This window comes from Aedes albopictus, chromosome 3 (assembly GCF_035046485.1).
Source record: "Aedes albopictus strain Foshan chromosome 3, AalbF5, whole genome shotgun sequence".
Taxonomy (NCBI): Eukaryota; Metazoa; Arthropoda; class Insecta; order Diptera; family Culicidae; genus Aedes; species Aedes albopictus.
Genome location: NC_085138.1, coordinates 75,773,578 through 75,786,757, shown reverse-complemented (window position 1 = coordinate 75,786,757; position 13,180 = coordinate 75,773,578). Strand labels below are relative to the sequence as shown.

The 13,180-nt window shown below is 44.2% G+C and overlaps 1 protein-coding gene across 2 annotated transcripts; it reads left to right on the top strand.

Annotated features, from left to right (window-relative positions):
* The first annotated feature begins 1,001 nt into the window (after window positions 1-1,001).
* On the top strand, window positions 1,002-2,962 carry LOC109402037 (dnaJ homolog subfamily B member 14-like). 2 transcript variants are annotated; one of them, XM_019674641.3, is made up of 3 exons: window positions 1,002-1,197; window positions 1,400-2,267; window positions 2,335-2,962. In XM_019674641.3, exons 2-3 carry the CDS (start codon window positions 1,453-1,455, stop codon window positions 2,621-2,623), a joined length of 1,104 nt encoding a protein of 367 aa, XP_019530186.3. In that variant the 5' UTR covers window positions 1,002-1,197; window positions 1,400-1,452; the 3' UTR covers window positions 2,624-2,962. The 2 variants fall into 2 exon arrangements, with proteins under 2 accessions (XP_019530186.3, XP_029722998.2); XM_029867138.2 differs by lacking the exon at window positions 1,002-1,197 and adding an exon at window positions 1,244-1,338.
* Window positions 2,963-13,180: the final 10,218 nt, after the last annotated feature.

Here is a 13,180-nt window from a genome sequence, read left to right as displayed (position 1 = left end):
TGTTACATGGTGCTCCTAATAATCATGTCCTTGGAGGCGACGAAATCGATGAGGCGTAGGCCATTTTCGTTCGTCAGGTGGTGGGCGCAGAGCTTTGCAATCATCGGTCTGAATTCCTCCTCGTTGATTATGCTTATGTTGAAGCATCGGTCCTTGATCCTCAACCTGTTCCTCAGCTTGAACGTCTGTCTGCTTTAATACGGGCAGGACTGGATCCGTAATATCTTTTTGTTGGACTGTAGCAATATTGTGCCTATTGCAGCAATGTTGGCCGCCCTGTGAGCATGTTGTGCGAATAGGGCGCCGGCGAGAGCGCCAGAAGAGAGAGAAAGTAATCAGCAGTTGATTGTAGCTTGACGAGTCAAGACGTGTTAGTAAAGTGTAAGGTAGCGAAATTCAGTGTTTTATTTCTTCCCGAAATCCCGGTTCCGCATTCCGCTTCGGAGACCCGTTGTGCTGCGTAAGTTGTGTCCACCTTTGACCAATTCTTCGCTACACACTACCGAAGCTAAACTATCCGAAGATCATTATCCTTGCTTAGTTTAAACTACCGTCAACTCCATTGGTACACTCTTACGCGAACTTCTTGCATTTTTGTGAGTGTTTAGGTTGTTCCACGTTATTTTTGAAGTCTTGGATTACAGATATTGTAGAAATTGTACTTTAGGGTCGATTTTCCTGGAGAATTCCTCCAAAATTTTGTCAGCCACATTCTGTCAGTTATTTCTGTAAATGCACTCTTTCTTTATTGCACGATATGCATCGCATAGCGAAAGAAACTTCCAATTGGAATAATTCCAGCAGAAGTTGCACACAAGATTGCCTCCAAGATTTCCTCCAATTTTCCATCAATCTAGTACGTTTCGTTTCTGTGCAACGGTCTTCGACTAGATGTCGCACTGGCAAATATTACCTAAATGACGTATGTAAATTGCCTGTCCATCTTTTTGTCCTTGTGGTAGTGCAAGCAGGTTGGATGTATAGTAATTTTCTCCATCCCTTATCGCGTTAACATTGACAGATGCCGTAGAATCGAGTTTCCTTCATTCATTAACTCTTCGGGCTCCACAATAATAACATCAGTTTCGTCACCAGAAATATTGCCCGTCAATTTTTCAAGGATTTCAATTCAAAATCCTATAGTTACAGCGGGTTGCAAGAGCAAATCAAAGCTTTTGACACATAATTGAACTCAAAGTAAGTATATCATTGGAAGGTAAGAAGTGGAAAAGTACTTGGGAGGTGAATCCCTAGAAATGGGTCATCCCTGTCCGAGTTGAAAAATCGATTTTTCCTCAATCAATTATCATCGTGCCTTGCTTATTGCGTTCATTGGAAGTAATTTCGTTTATTATTGCCATTCTTACTTACAGAACTAAAAGTTGCAATCTATTTTTAGCTCAATTCCTAATCACGTGTGGTACACGTACTACTGCAGACTACTAACTAGCCATGGAAGTCAACAAAGATGAGGCAAGGCGGTGCATCGACATCGCACTGATGGCCTTCAAGGCGGGCAATATGGAGAAGGCCCAAAAGTTCGCAGAGAAATCCCGACGGCTATATCCCCTGAAAGAAGCGGATGATTTGCTGCGAATTGTTCAAAATTTCACATCTTCGAGCACCCGGTCCAAACCCACAACGCCAACTTCGGGCGACGAAGGCCCACGACGGAGGGCGCCCAACAAGGAGAAAACACAGGAACCGAAGCTCAACGTAGACTATACCCAAGAACAGTTGGACGCGGTAAAACGGATCAAGAAGTGTAAGGATTTTTACGAAGTTCTAGGTGTAACGAAGGAATCTACCGACTCCGAGATTAAGAAAGCATACAAGAAGTTGGCGCTGCAGTTGCACCCGGATAAGAATAAAGCTCCTGGATCCGCTGAAGCCTTCAAGGCTCTCGGTAACGCGGCTGCCATTCTGACGGATGTTCAGAAACGTAAAGAGTATGACTTGTACGGAAGTCAGGACAGTTCCAATCGTCACCACTCCAACTACTCCAGTAATGGAGGGTTCAATCAGCATGAGTACAGCTTCGGCAGAAGCTTCGAGTCGGATATCAATCCGAACGACTTGTTCAATATGTTCTTCGGTGGAGGCTTTCCTCCGCAGCAAGCTCGCGGACGCAACCGATGGCAATCACATGAATCACACTCCGGTAGCCAGCCGAGCCTGATCTTCGGTTTAGTTCTATGCTTCATCGTTGTTTCGATGCTGTCGACTTTCTTCGCGTCGGATCCGCTCTACAGCCTTCAGCAAACTCCGTGAGCATCTTATCGTACGCAAACCATTCAAACAACCCTAAACCTTGCTCCCGTTTTCTGCCCACAGGAAATACTTCGTGGAACGCCGAACCCTCAACTTCAAAATCCCGTACTACGTAAAGGAATCGTTCGTCAGCGAGTACCAGGGTTCGCTCAGCCGGCTGGAACACTCTGTCGAAGAGGAGTACATCCTGTACATGAAGCGCAACTGCTACAACGAACGCAACTACCGGGACGCCATGATGGCCCGGGCCAAGAACTTTGGCAGCCGGACGCAGCTCAACCAGGCCCAGCAGCTGAAGATGCCCTCGTGCGACGCGCTGTACAAGTTGGGTATCGGCAGGGTTAACTACTGAAAGGGCGTCGAGAATCTTGTTTTTTCACTAAATTTTAGAAGTATTATTTATTTCACTAATGCACATGCGATATCGCTTGGATTCTATGGATGCCGATTACAAAGGGTAAGGCTGGGTGTTCGATGCCAAAGGTCTCATATATCTGGTCGTATTTTATTGGCTTTTTACTGGGATTGAACTGCATTGAAAAACAACAGGATCTCCTCTTTTTGCGCCGTTTCATACTGCTATCGGTAGGTATCTACCGAACAACATTCCTTTGCTAGATCAGTGCAAAAGAGTAGGTAGTTTTATGAGCAAGCTTTAATAAAAGAATTTCCTCGTTTGAAAAAAAAAAAACATTACACCATTATTCGATTGAGAATCCGTAACACGAAAATTGCATCATGGATTACTGAACGCAGTATAAAGATAAACAATTTGTCACCCCTCGGCATTCTGGCCTCAGTTGAAGAGAGATGATGTTCCTTAAGGCTTAAGGTTGCAGTAAAATGTAATGCCGAGTATAATTAAATAATGAACAACTAAACGAAACTTTATTGAAACACGTATTTACACTGTGAGTTCACTTTTTCTTCTGACAAAATGGCCCTCCAGAAAGAGGATGCAGCATAAAGAGGACACCTAAAAATAGGTGTAGCGCAAGGGGTTGGTCACTCGGCACATTGTGCCCGGCACACATGCTGGCACTTCTCGTCACACATGCCGGCACAATTCGGCACACTTCTGCTTCTGGCACACATGGGCACAACAACTTTGCCGTATAGAATTATTCTGCCAACATACTTACGATTACAAAAATCTCTTTGTATTGATTTTAGACAAGTCTTCTGAGTGGAATTTTGTAGGTAAACACCGATTAGATTAACAACATTTGTCAAAAACAGACATGGTTTCAAATAGCGCAAAAACATTCGAAGAAAACACTCCACTGGGCACACGCGGAACATCTCCCGGCACGTTCAGCACACTTCGGCATACACTGAAAAATGATCGGCACACATTGGCACACGCTCAAAAATAATGGCACAAATGAAGTGTGCTGAATGACCAACCCCTTGGTGTAGCGTGACATGCTCGTTGTTTATATAAACAAATTTGTTTTCGCACCCACCCACGGAGTTTGCGATCTGCTCCAAAGAATTCGGCTACGAATCCCATACAACCATGCAAAGGGTGTGGCTGCGTATCAGCACGACTCCATCATTGACTTTGCGTCCTCGAAGTCAAACATGAGTTAGGAACTCAAGCAGGCCCTGATAAGACTCCGTAAATCAACGATGGCCGCCAAGCCGGACCATGACAAACTCATGGCAACTACGGCAGCAGCAGAGCCTGTGAAGCCTATGTTACAGAAGCCTACGAGCCTACCCAGACGGAGGCCTTCGCTTTCGCGGGTAACCCGCAGAGCAGGCCCGTGCACAGAAGTGGCGCCAAGGGAGGGGTTTTTCCCAATTTCGGCAAAAGGCGGAGGGGCGCCTAGTGTATAAAGCGTCGGTAATGGGGGGGGGGGGGGGGGGTTTTAACGGGTAGTTGCGACCATTTGGTAGGTCCTCAGCCACTACCGTCTACCCCCGTTGGTTTGAACGACACCTGATGCAAACCAACGGGGTTCGTTTTTAATTTGAGCATCTACCAACCCTGTGGGCGCCGAAAAAACACACTGGCTGGCAATTATATTTGCTGTTTTGTTTTGATTCTGCGTTCTGTTTCACTCCGGTCTATTAGCATGATGACGTTAGGACTATTTTTAGTTTGAACGATGTGCAGATTAGCGAGGGTCAAATTAAAAAGTGTTCAGATTATGTGCGGTCAAACTAACGGGGGTATACGGTACAGGTTAGGGCTACTCTTTTTCCTTTTGTTTTCTTCTTAACCATAGGAGGAAAATCTGCTCAACAGACACCCGAACAGGAAGGTCCGGCTAGTGTGGGGTTAAGGCCGTCTTCTACAACAAAAGTAAAAGCCAGGACTACTCTCTCATCGACCCACTAAACACATTCCTATGGTCGAAAAACCCTTAGTCTCTCCGGAACCACCAAGAAGGCATTGCTTCGGAGAGGGGCTAATGCACATCGCACCCTCAAGGTTAGCTGCATAGCCAGCAGCAACGAACATCGATGACTCGCTTTGGAGAGTCCATCACGATAGCATTGATAGCGCTTAGCCAGTTTTCCGAGTGGTATTCACCACTCCCTTTGTCCTCAGAGGGCGGGCAGGGTCAACCCCACGCCCGCGCCCAACTGTTTTGCAAGCATCAACCAGATCTGACCTGCTGAAGGCAAGGGTATCACTACCCTTCAGGACCTATCAGCCGCACCAGAAGGTTGCTGACAGTAGGGTCTCAATCTGTCCCTGCCCTTACCGGGGACCCCTTTCCAACTGCGGGCTCGGATCCAACCCAGTAGACCGACGCCACGACAGCAACGCTACCAGGACGTTCTCTCCGCGGCCACTTAATCGCTGTAAGGGTCTATTTCGACCGCAGGGCACCGCCATGACCAACGAAGCAGACTCCGAACCCCTGGACCGCTTTTGTACCGCATCTGAACTAGCAATTCACCGAGCCCCGAGCACCACCTCCGCTGTAGCTCCAAGACGATGTGGGTGATAGCCGTTGCAACGGCATTCCAGCTAAACTCATCCCTTCACATCCTCTGGACAAGATTGTAACCGTTCAGTTACAAGATCCCCAGATTTATTTTAATTTTGTGCATTTTGTTAAGGAAACTGTAGTGTTTGTTTGATTAGTGTTTGGTTTTAATAGTAGGTTTTGTTACTTGAAAAGAAAAATTGTAATTTGTATTAGCTTGGTAGAGTGTTGTAATCTGAATGTTAATTGTATTTTGAATCAACTGTGGTCAAAATGGGCGGCGGGCGAAATCTTAACAGTGGTAGCAAATGTAGGCAAATGTAGAATGTAGGTGGTTGGTTGCTACCAAGGATACGAAAGAGGAAGAAAGGATTAAGGAACATAAGGAAAGATGGACTGGAGGGCATTCTAAGGCTTGAGCTGATCGCCATGATCAATTCTAATCCGGCGTTCGTGTGAGACAGACGAAAGTGAGTTTTCTTTTAAAAAGAGGCATTGAATAGTGGAGTATTTCTGTGAACCGTGGAGTTCGAGCTAAAGCCTGCGTTCATTCAGGTATGCCATAATTATCGGCCTTAGTGATGAAGTGCCTAATTCCTGATTACATTACAATTCAGGACCTTTTTGACCTACCTTTTTGGTACCGTCACTGAAGCGCCACCTCACTATCCACACGATTCGGCCTAGATCGGTTTACCGGTCTACGCCTAAACGTAAAAGACCTGACTCTCTGGTCACCGCAACCGGCCTTGTGAGAGTTCCTCGGACTGTAAGTCCTAAACGTCAAGGAGGACCCTTCTCGGCGTGGCCAATACGGTCTCGTCCGTGGTCCGTCGATCTTGCCAACGAAGGAAGACGCCGTAGCCAAGCCCAGGTCACGAAAGTGGCCCTACAGCAGTGGAACGCTATCCCACTTGCCAACCAGACCGCCAGATCCGCCATTCCAGTCGGTACAGAACAATAGGGACCGACACCGTCAGCCGCCATTGCAGTCAGCAGCCATCAGCGAGCGCTCGCCAGCACATCACCGGTACGTACCCGACAACCCTGAAGAACCACAAGTTGCCATAGCCCAATAAATCTAATAGACCACAGTAGCCAACACAGTAGCTTTTTTCCAATCAATTTGCCTTTTTCTCCAAACACACACACACTCTTCAATAACCAAAGAAATTCCATAGTTTCCGCACACCTTGATCCGCGTACCACTCCGAATTACCCAGTAGCATGCCGGCCCTGAGACCCAGCTCGAGGGGTCTCATGCTACTGAGCTAGTTGATCCGGGAGTCTTGGTTCAGCCACTGGGCCTATTGAGCAATCGGTAAGCCTCAATAAGTCTCAAGATTGTCCAGACTTGTGGCCACCCCGCATGTGGCAAGCATGCGGTCACGCATTGTGCGAAAACGCGGACACACGAAGAAAACGTGTTCCGCCATTTCCTCTAAACCAGCACAAACAGGGCATTTGGGAGAACCAGCATGCCAGAAACGGTGTAGATATTGTCGGAAGCACCCATAGCCTGAAAGAACCCTAGAGTAACATTTGAAAAGCGCCTATCTGTTTTTTGGAAACAAACATGCTTTAGTCTCTGTAGGGCCTATCTGCATCCACCCACACACATCACCACCCTTAACAGATAGCTTGAAGATTGCAATATCTGATAAGGGTGTTGACGTGCGTGGGTGGACGCAGATCTAGGGGCAAGACACTGTGCAAACGAGAGAAACTGAGTAATTGTGAGTAACTCTCTTCACCAATGATCGACGAAATTTGTTGTAAAAAACCCCCAAAACTGCAAGAAAAGCGAGATATCGTGCAATATTGTTTTTGATTTATCGATAAATAAGGCAACACCCATGTAAAAACGGGAGCAATCCGGAGGAATTCTGAGCAACTCTGTGACGGAAAATGTACTCTCCACAAACGTGTTCGTATACGCAAAGCAGATAGGCCCTTTTCCAATGTTTTTCTAGCTATCCTCGGAATCAACCTATTGGTCGACCTTCGTTTGGTGGAACTGTCCCACGCGCGCTGCCATTTGACCATGGAGGCCATCCTGGCAGTCCTGCGTATGCCTCTTGTGCCGCGCATTTTGAAGCACTCCATGTCCTCCCTGATAAGGAGGCCGATAGGCACCATACCAGTGATGACGCAGAGCGCGTCGTGTGACACGGTACGGTACGCGCTAGCAACCCTCAGACACATCAGCCTGTAAGAACTTTCCAGCTTACCACGGTAGCTTTCGATACTTAGCGCATTGCCCCATGCTGGGCCGCCATACCTTAGTATGGACGTAGGGACACTAGCCAGAAGCTTGCGCTTACTGGCGCACACCGCCGAGCTATTGGACATCATCCGGAACAGTGCCACTATAGCTGTGGAGACTCTTTTACATGCGTAATCATCGTGGCTACCGAAGGTAAGCTTATCGTCGATCATCACGCCCAAGTGTTTGACGGAGCGCTTTGAAGTGATAGTGCAATCGCCTACACTGATCACCGCTTGCTGCTCCGACTATCGATTGTTCACAACTATCACCTAAATTTTGTGGTGAGCCAACTCCAGTTTCCTGGACCTCATCCCCGCCTCCTCAACCTTGATCGAGTGGGTAGTAGTCAACTCCACTTCTTCGATCGACTCACCGTGGACTTCGAGCGTAATACAGTAGACGTTCGATAACTGCAACATGTTTACGTTTCACTTAGCGAACGAAAATCCGATAACTGCAACGCCTGACAGTGTCAACAAGCCATCAATTGACGTAAAATGAACGAAAAATTCATTCGACTGTTCACTAGGGCTAACATGGCGCACGATTTTGACGTTTGGCGGTGCGATAACTGCAAATTTGTTGCACTTACCGGACTTGCAGTTAAAAAGCATTGCAGTTAAACCGTTTGCACCGACCGAACGTCTACTGTATCGTCAGTAAAGGCGACAATCTCCTCTCCCACCGGGAACTCCAACCTCAACACAATGCTCGATTCTGGAAGTAACTTCCGAGAATCTTGTACAGGTACCCGCGTATCCCCCAGACGCAGTAGCGCATCGGCAATAGCCGGCCAACTGGCACTATTAAACGCGTTTTTTTGGACCGTAGTAGACAGACAGAAGAAAAAGTGGAAGAAAAGTCAAAGGAACAGGAGCGCAGGGGCACCAGGGTCAAAGAAAGGTAGGAGGACATATCTGAAGAACAATGACGTGTTCGTCATCAAGACGGAAAAGTGTAAGTACTCGGAAGTCTTGAAGGCGATAAAGAACGATGCTAACAAGTCCGTTAAAGTAGGGAAGCTCAAGGTGGGCTGGTCAGTATGCCAATCGAGCATACACGGTGGCTTGCTTCAGGTGTCTGGAACCAGGACACAAGTCATGGTACTGTAAAGGTCCTGAGTAGGCGAGTGGATGTGAAGACTATACAGCCTGGATTCGCTGGTTGGGTCACGACTTCGCCCCGATTAGCGAATTGTGTTTCATTCGATGGGGCAACTGACAATTGATCAAAATGCTCTAGCCTCACGCAAGTGACGAGAAATACGTCACGAAACACTCACATACTTGCACAAATGTTCTGTATTTAGGAGGGGCGATGTGAAGGCGGTCAGACGTCAAACTCGCTTTGACATCGATTTTGACATTGACAGTACGATTTAGTTGGGTTTTGCCCTAACCAGTAAACATCCAACCTAGGGGCAAGACACTGAGCAAACGAGAGAAACTGAGAAATTGTGAGTAACTCTTTTCGCCAATGATCGACGAAATTTGTTGTAAAACACCCCTAAAACTGCAAGAAAAGCGAAATATCGGGCAGTATTGTTTTGATTTTACGATAAATCAGGCAACACTCATGTAAAAACGGGAGCAATCCGGAGGAATTGGGGACTACGAAGGTTGATGAGCCGGGAAACACTCTTTCTTCCTACGGGGTTTCTTATGGGAGTATGAGTGAAAAAAAAAGCTAAAAATCTTCCCTCCTTCACTTTCCCACAGAAAACCGCAAAAAAAAATCATCACCTTCGTAGTCCCCAATTCTGAGCAACTCTGTGACGGAAAATGTACTATCCAGCACAGTGTCTAGCAAACACAGCACAATAATTAGAAATGACATTTCAGATTCCTAACAAGAATAACACATACCGTCTACCCTGGTTTGACCACATCTAATCTGAACACTTTTTAATTTGACCCCCGCTAATCTGCACATCGTTTAAACTAAAAATGGTTCAAATGTCATTCTGCTTATGGAACGGGGTGAAACGGAACGCAGAATCAAAACAAAACAGCAAACGGGTTACCATCAGTGTGTTTTTCGATGCCCACAGGGTTACTAGAAGTTTAAATTCAAAAATAAACCCCGTTGGTTTGCATCAGGTGTCGTTCAAACCAACGGGGGTAGACGGTAAATTTCATCAAGAACCTAACAGTTTTTTTCTGGATATTTTGTTCAACTGATTTTTGTTTTCAAAAATAATTAATTGAGTTTCAGGAGTTGTCAGGAATCCTCAAACGATCTATTTTACCAATTTTCGTTCAATTGGTTTAATCAGAATTTTCCAATATCGTTACCAAAGGTTTCTTCTGAAGTTTAATTCTCTATTTTCCATGGTTGCTCTAGAGCACCATAGATTTTCTCGAGACTCGAGAACTCGAGACAAACGGAATTAGATGAACATTATGCAATTGCTTTTAGAATATGATTGAAAACTTATTAGGTTAATTCAACTGCCAACTAATTGTTTCAATTGTGGAACTATTGATAAACAATAAAAAAAAAACTATTGATTTACAACTAAAAACTTTTTCGTCGATTTCGAACAAATTGGCCAATTTGCAATAACTTTTGTTCAAGCATTTTTTTTCGGAAACGCCTTAGAAAAAGTCGTTCTAGGTCATGGTAAAGAAAGGGTTAATCAACATATCTCCCAGGAGATATGTAATCCTAGATAAATACCAGGAGGTGTTCCTGAAGGAATTTCAACATGAGATTTTGTTGGAATCTCTGGAAGAGTTCCTGCTGGAATTACTGAATGAAATTATGCAGGGAACCGGGAGACATTTCAGTAATAATTTCCAATGGAGTAATTCTTGCAGGAATTCCTGGAGTAGTTCGTGAAGAAATGTCTGAAGGAATGCAGGATAAGAATTTGTGGAGAACCACTGGAGGAATTTCTGATAGAATACACGAAAAAAAAATTGAAGGAATCCCTGCAAAAGTTTGTAAAGGAATCTCTTGAAGGTTTTCTAAAAAAATAATGTTTTATGAAGAGATCCCTGAAGAAATTTTTGAAGGAATCCGTGGAAGGCTTTCAAAAGAATCCTTTGCAGAAAAATCAATGGCAGGGTTTCTAGTGAAATACCTAGCAAAATTTCTGAAAGAATTTCAAATTTACGATTTTTTGGAGGAATTTATGAGGAGATTCATGAAAGGTTTTCTAGAGAATTCTAGCAGAAATTTATGGATCAATCTCTAGTGAACATGGAACAATTTCGGAAGGAATAAAAAAAAAGAATTTCTAAGCGATATGAGAGATTTCTTCTATCTAGAGCAAAGGTTCCCAAACTATCAGGTGCGCGACCCACTTTTGCCAGTAGACGTACTTTTCGCGACCCACCATAGATATTAGCGTGGTTCAAAAAATCGTTTTTGCTCCACACCGCTTATTCGATTCCTAACCAGATTCTCCCAAAATTTGAGCTCATTTGGTTGAAAATTGAGACTGCACAAGCCCTTCAAAGTTTGTATGGGATCTACTATGGGAAAACGATGATTTTCATTCAATCCACCGTAGCTTTTCCCCAAGTGCCCTAGTGGGTTAGTTGATCCTTGATAATCCTAGGCTACTCTACCAGCTACAACTTTGCCGAAGACCACATTCAAATCGGAGGCCTCATTAATTAGTTACCGATTTTTATCCAGAATCGAAATCTTTACTCATGATGGTCAAACTACTCGGTGGGCATCACTGCATTTTGCAGTGAAACATAGTAGCCATTTCAGTGTGCTATCTTTGGCGCCATATGCAGCAATGTTGCCTGCTGGGAAGCTGGATGAGCACTGTTGAAGTTTGTCCAGTTGGATACAAATCAATAACTAATCAATGGGGCGTAATACTCTCTCTCTCTCTCTCTCTCTCTCTCTCTCTCTCTCTCTCTCTCTCTCTCTCTCTCTCTCTCTCTCTCTCTCTCTCTCTCTCTCTCTCTCTCTCTCTCTCTCTCTCTCTCTCTCTCTCTCTCTCTCTCTCTCTCTCTCTCTCTCTCTCTAGCCTTCTAAGCAGCTTCATTTTTGGATTTGGATTTTGGAACTTTAAAGTTCAATTTGTGGATAGCCTTCTAAGCAGCTACTGACAGAACTTTGACAAAATTCATTCAGAAACAAAAATGATTTTTTTCAGACTCACACCTTGTTGATGGTATAGTGATTCAATGTCTGTAATTGTTTCTGATAATTATATTTCCATGTACGTCGCTCTCCTATGTAGACTTGAACTGGATCCTCCTGCGTGATAGCCTTCTGACTTACCGCTGCGCTACTGAATACACTTGACAGAGTCAAGCAAATTGCACTACTGTACAAGTGTGCAAAACTAGTTGCCGACACGAGAACGATTCAAGTCAGACTTCATCCGCTGCTCACTCAATCGTAGTTGTAGTAATGTGGTAGAGCGTAGAGCTCTCACGCAACGACTATTGGTTCGAATCCGGTTGGCAGCATATTTTTTTGTTTAAACCTAATATTCATTGATTTGATAAATTGATTTTTATCATTTATTCATGTATGTTTAAACAGTTATTGTCTAGAAAAATTAACATTTAACCTTCATTGAAACACAATCCTACTGAACGGAACTTTTATGAACTTGAAAGTTCCGACTATGTTCCGAGTAGCATCTTAAGCAGCTTTAAAGTTCAGTGAAGTTCAGATAAAGTTCCGAATGGAACTTTCTGGCTGCTTAAGAGGCTACCAATGAGCCTTGCCGGAACTTGTGCCCGAAATTCCAGCAAGGCTCATCGTTAGCCTCTTAAGCAGCCAGAAAGTTCCATTTGGGACTTTATCTGAACTTCGGGGAACTTGAAAGTGCATTTTGACATGGGAAGCGGAACTTTTGGTTACTTGGGTTAGAACCGGTAGAACCCACCTGTAGTCTGAGGCATATGCTTTTTGAATCATACGGTAGTTAGCGTTGGCGTTAGCGTAGTTACGGTATACTTCGTAGATTGGATACTAACAACATTCATGTACCTTTTGATAATCATGCTCGGATTGCTTTTCGGATCAAGGCCGGGGAGTTAACTTTGCTCCAATCTTAAGAAAGGATACCAAAAGCACAAATGTCATTTGTGGGACCATCATGAGCCACGCCCATCTTTACCGTAACATAGGATAGGGGAAGGAAATGTTGATGTTGCACTTACTTAAGAGGCCTCCGACTCAGCGACACCCTCATAAGTAAGTACTACGGAGTGGGTGGTTGGGACATGTATTAGGTCAAGGATTCGCCTGAAAAGTTGGCATTTGTTGTTTTATTTAATTGGTTAAAATTTAATCTTTTGGAAGCCTGCAATCAAAAGAGATATTTTCAATTTATCTGATAAATAATTATGTTTCTGCTCAGTTAGAGGCACAAGCAGAACCGATCCCTCCAGTGTCAATGGAAGTTTGCAATAAATGTCTAAACATGCGAAAAAAACGGAGATCTTAGAAAAATAAATAAAATAAAATAAATAAACAAAACAAAATAAAGAAAAGGCTGCGTAGAACAAGGAAAAATAACATCCCAATTTATCTAAGAAAACAAAATAAACAAAAAAAAACATCGTGTAAAACGAGTTGAACGAAAATAAGATCAATCGAGATTTTTTTCTATTCATTTATTGTATAAATTATGTTTCTGCTAAGTAAGCAGGCAAAACCGATCCCTCTAGGGTCATCGAAACTTTGCAAACACGCAAAGAAAAGAAAATGGCAT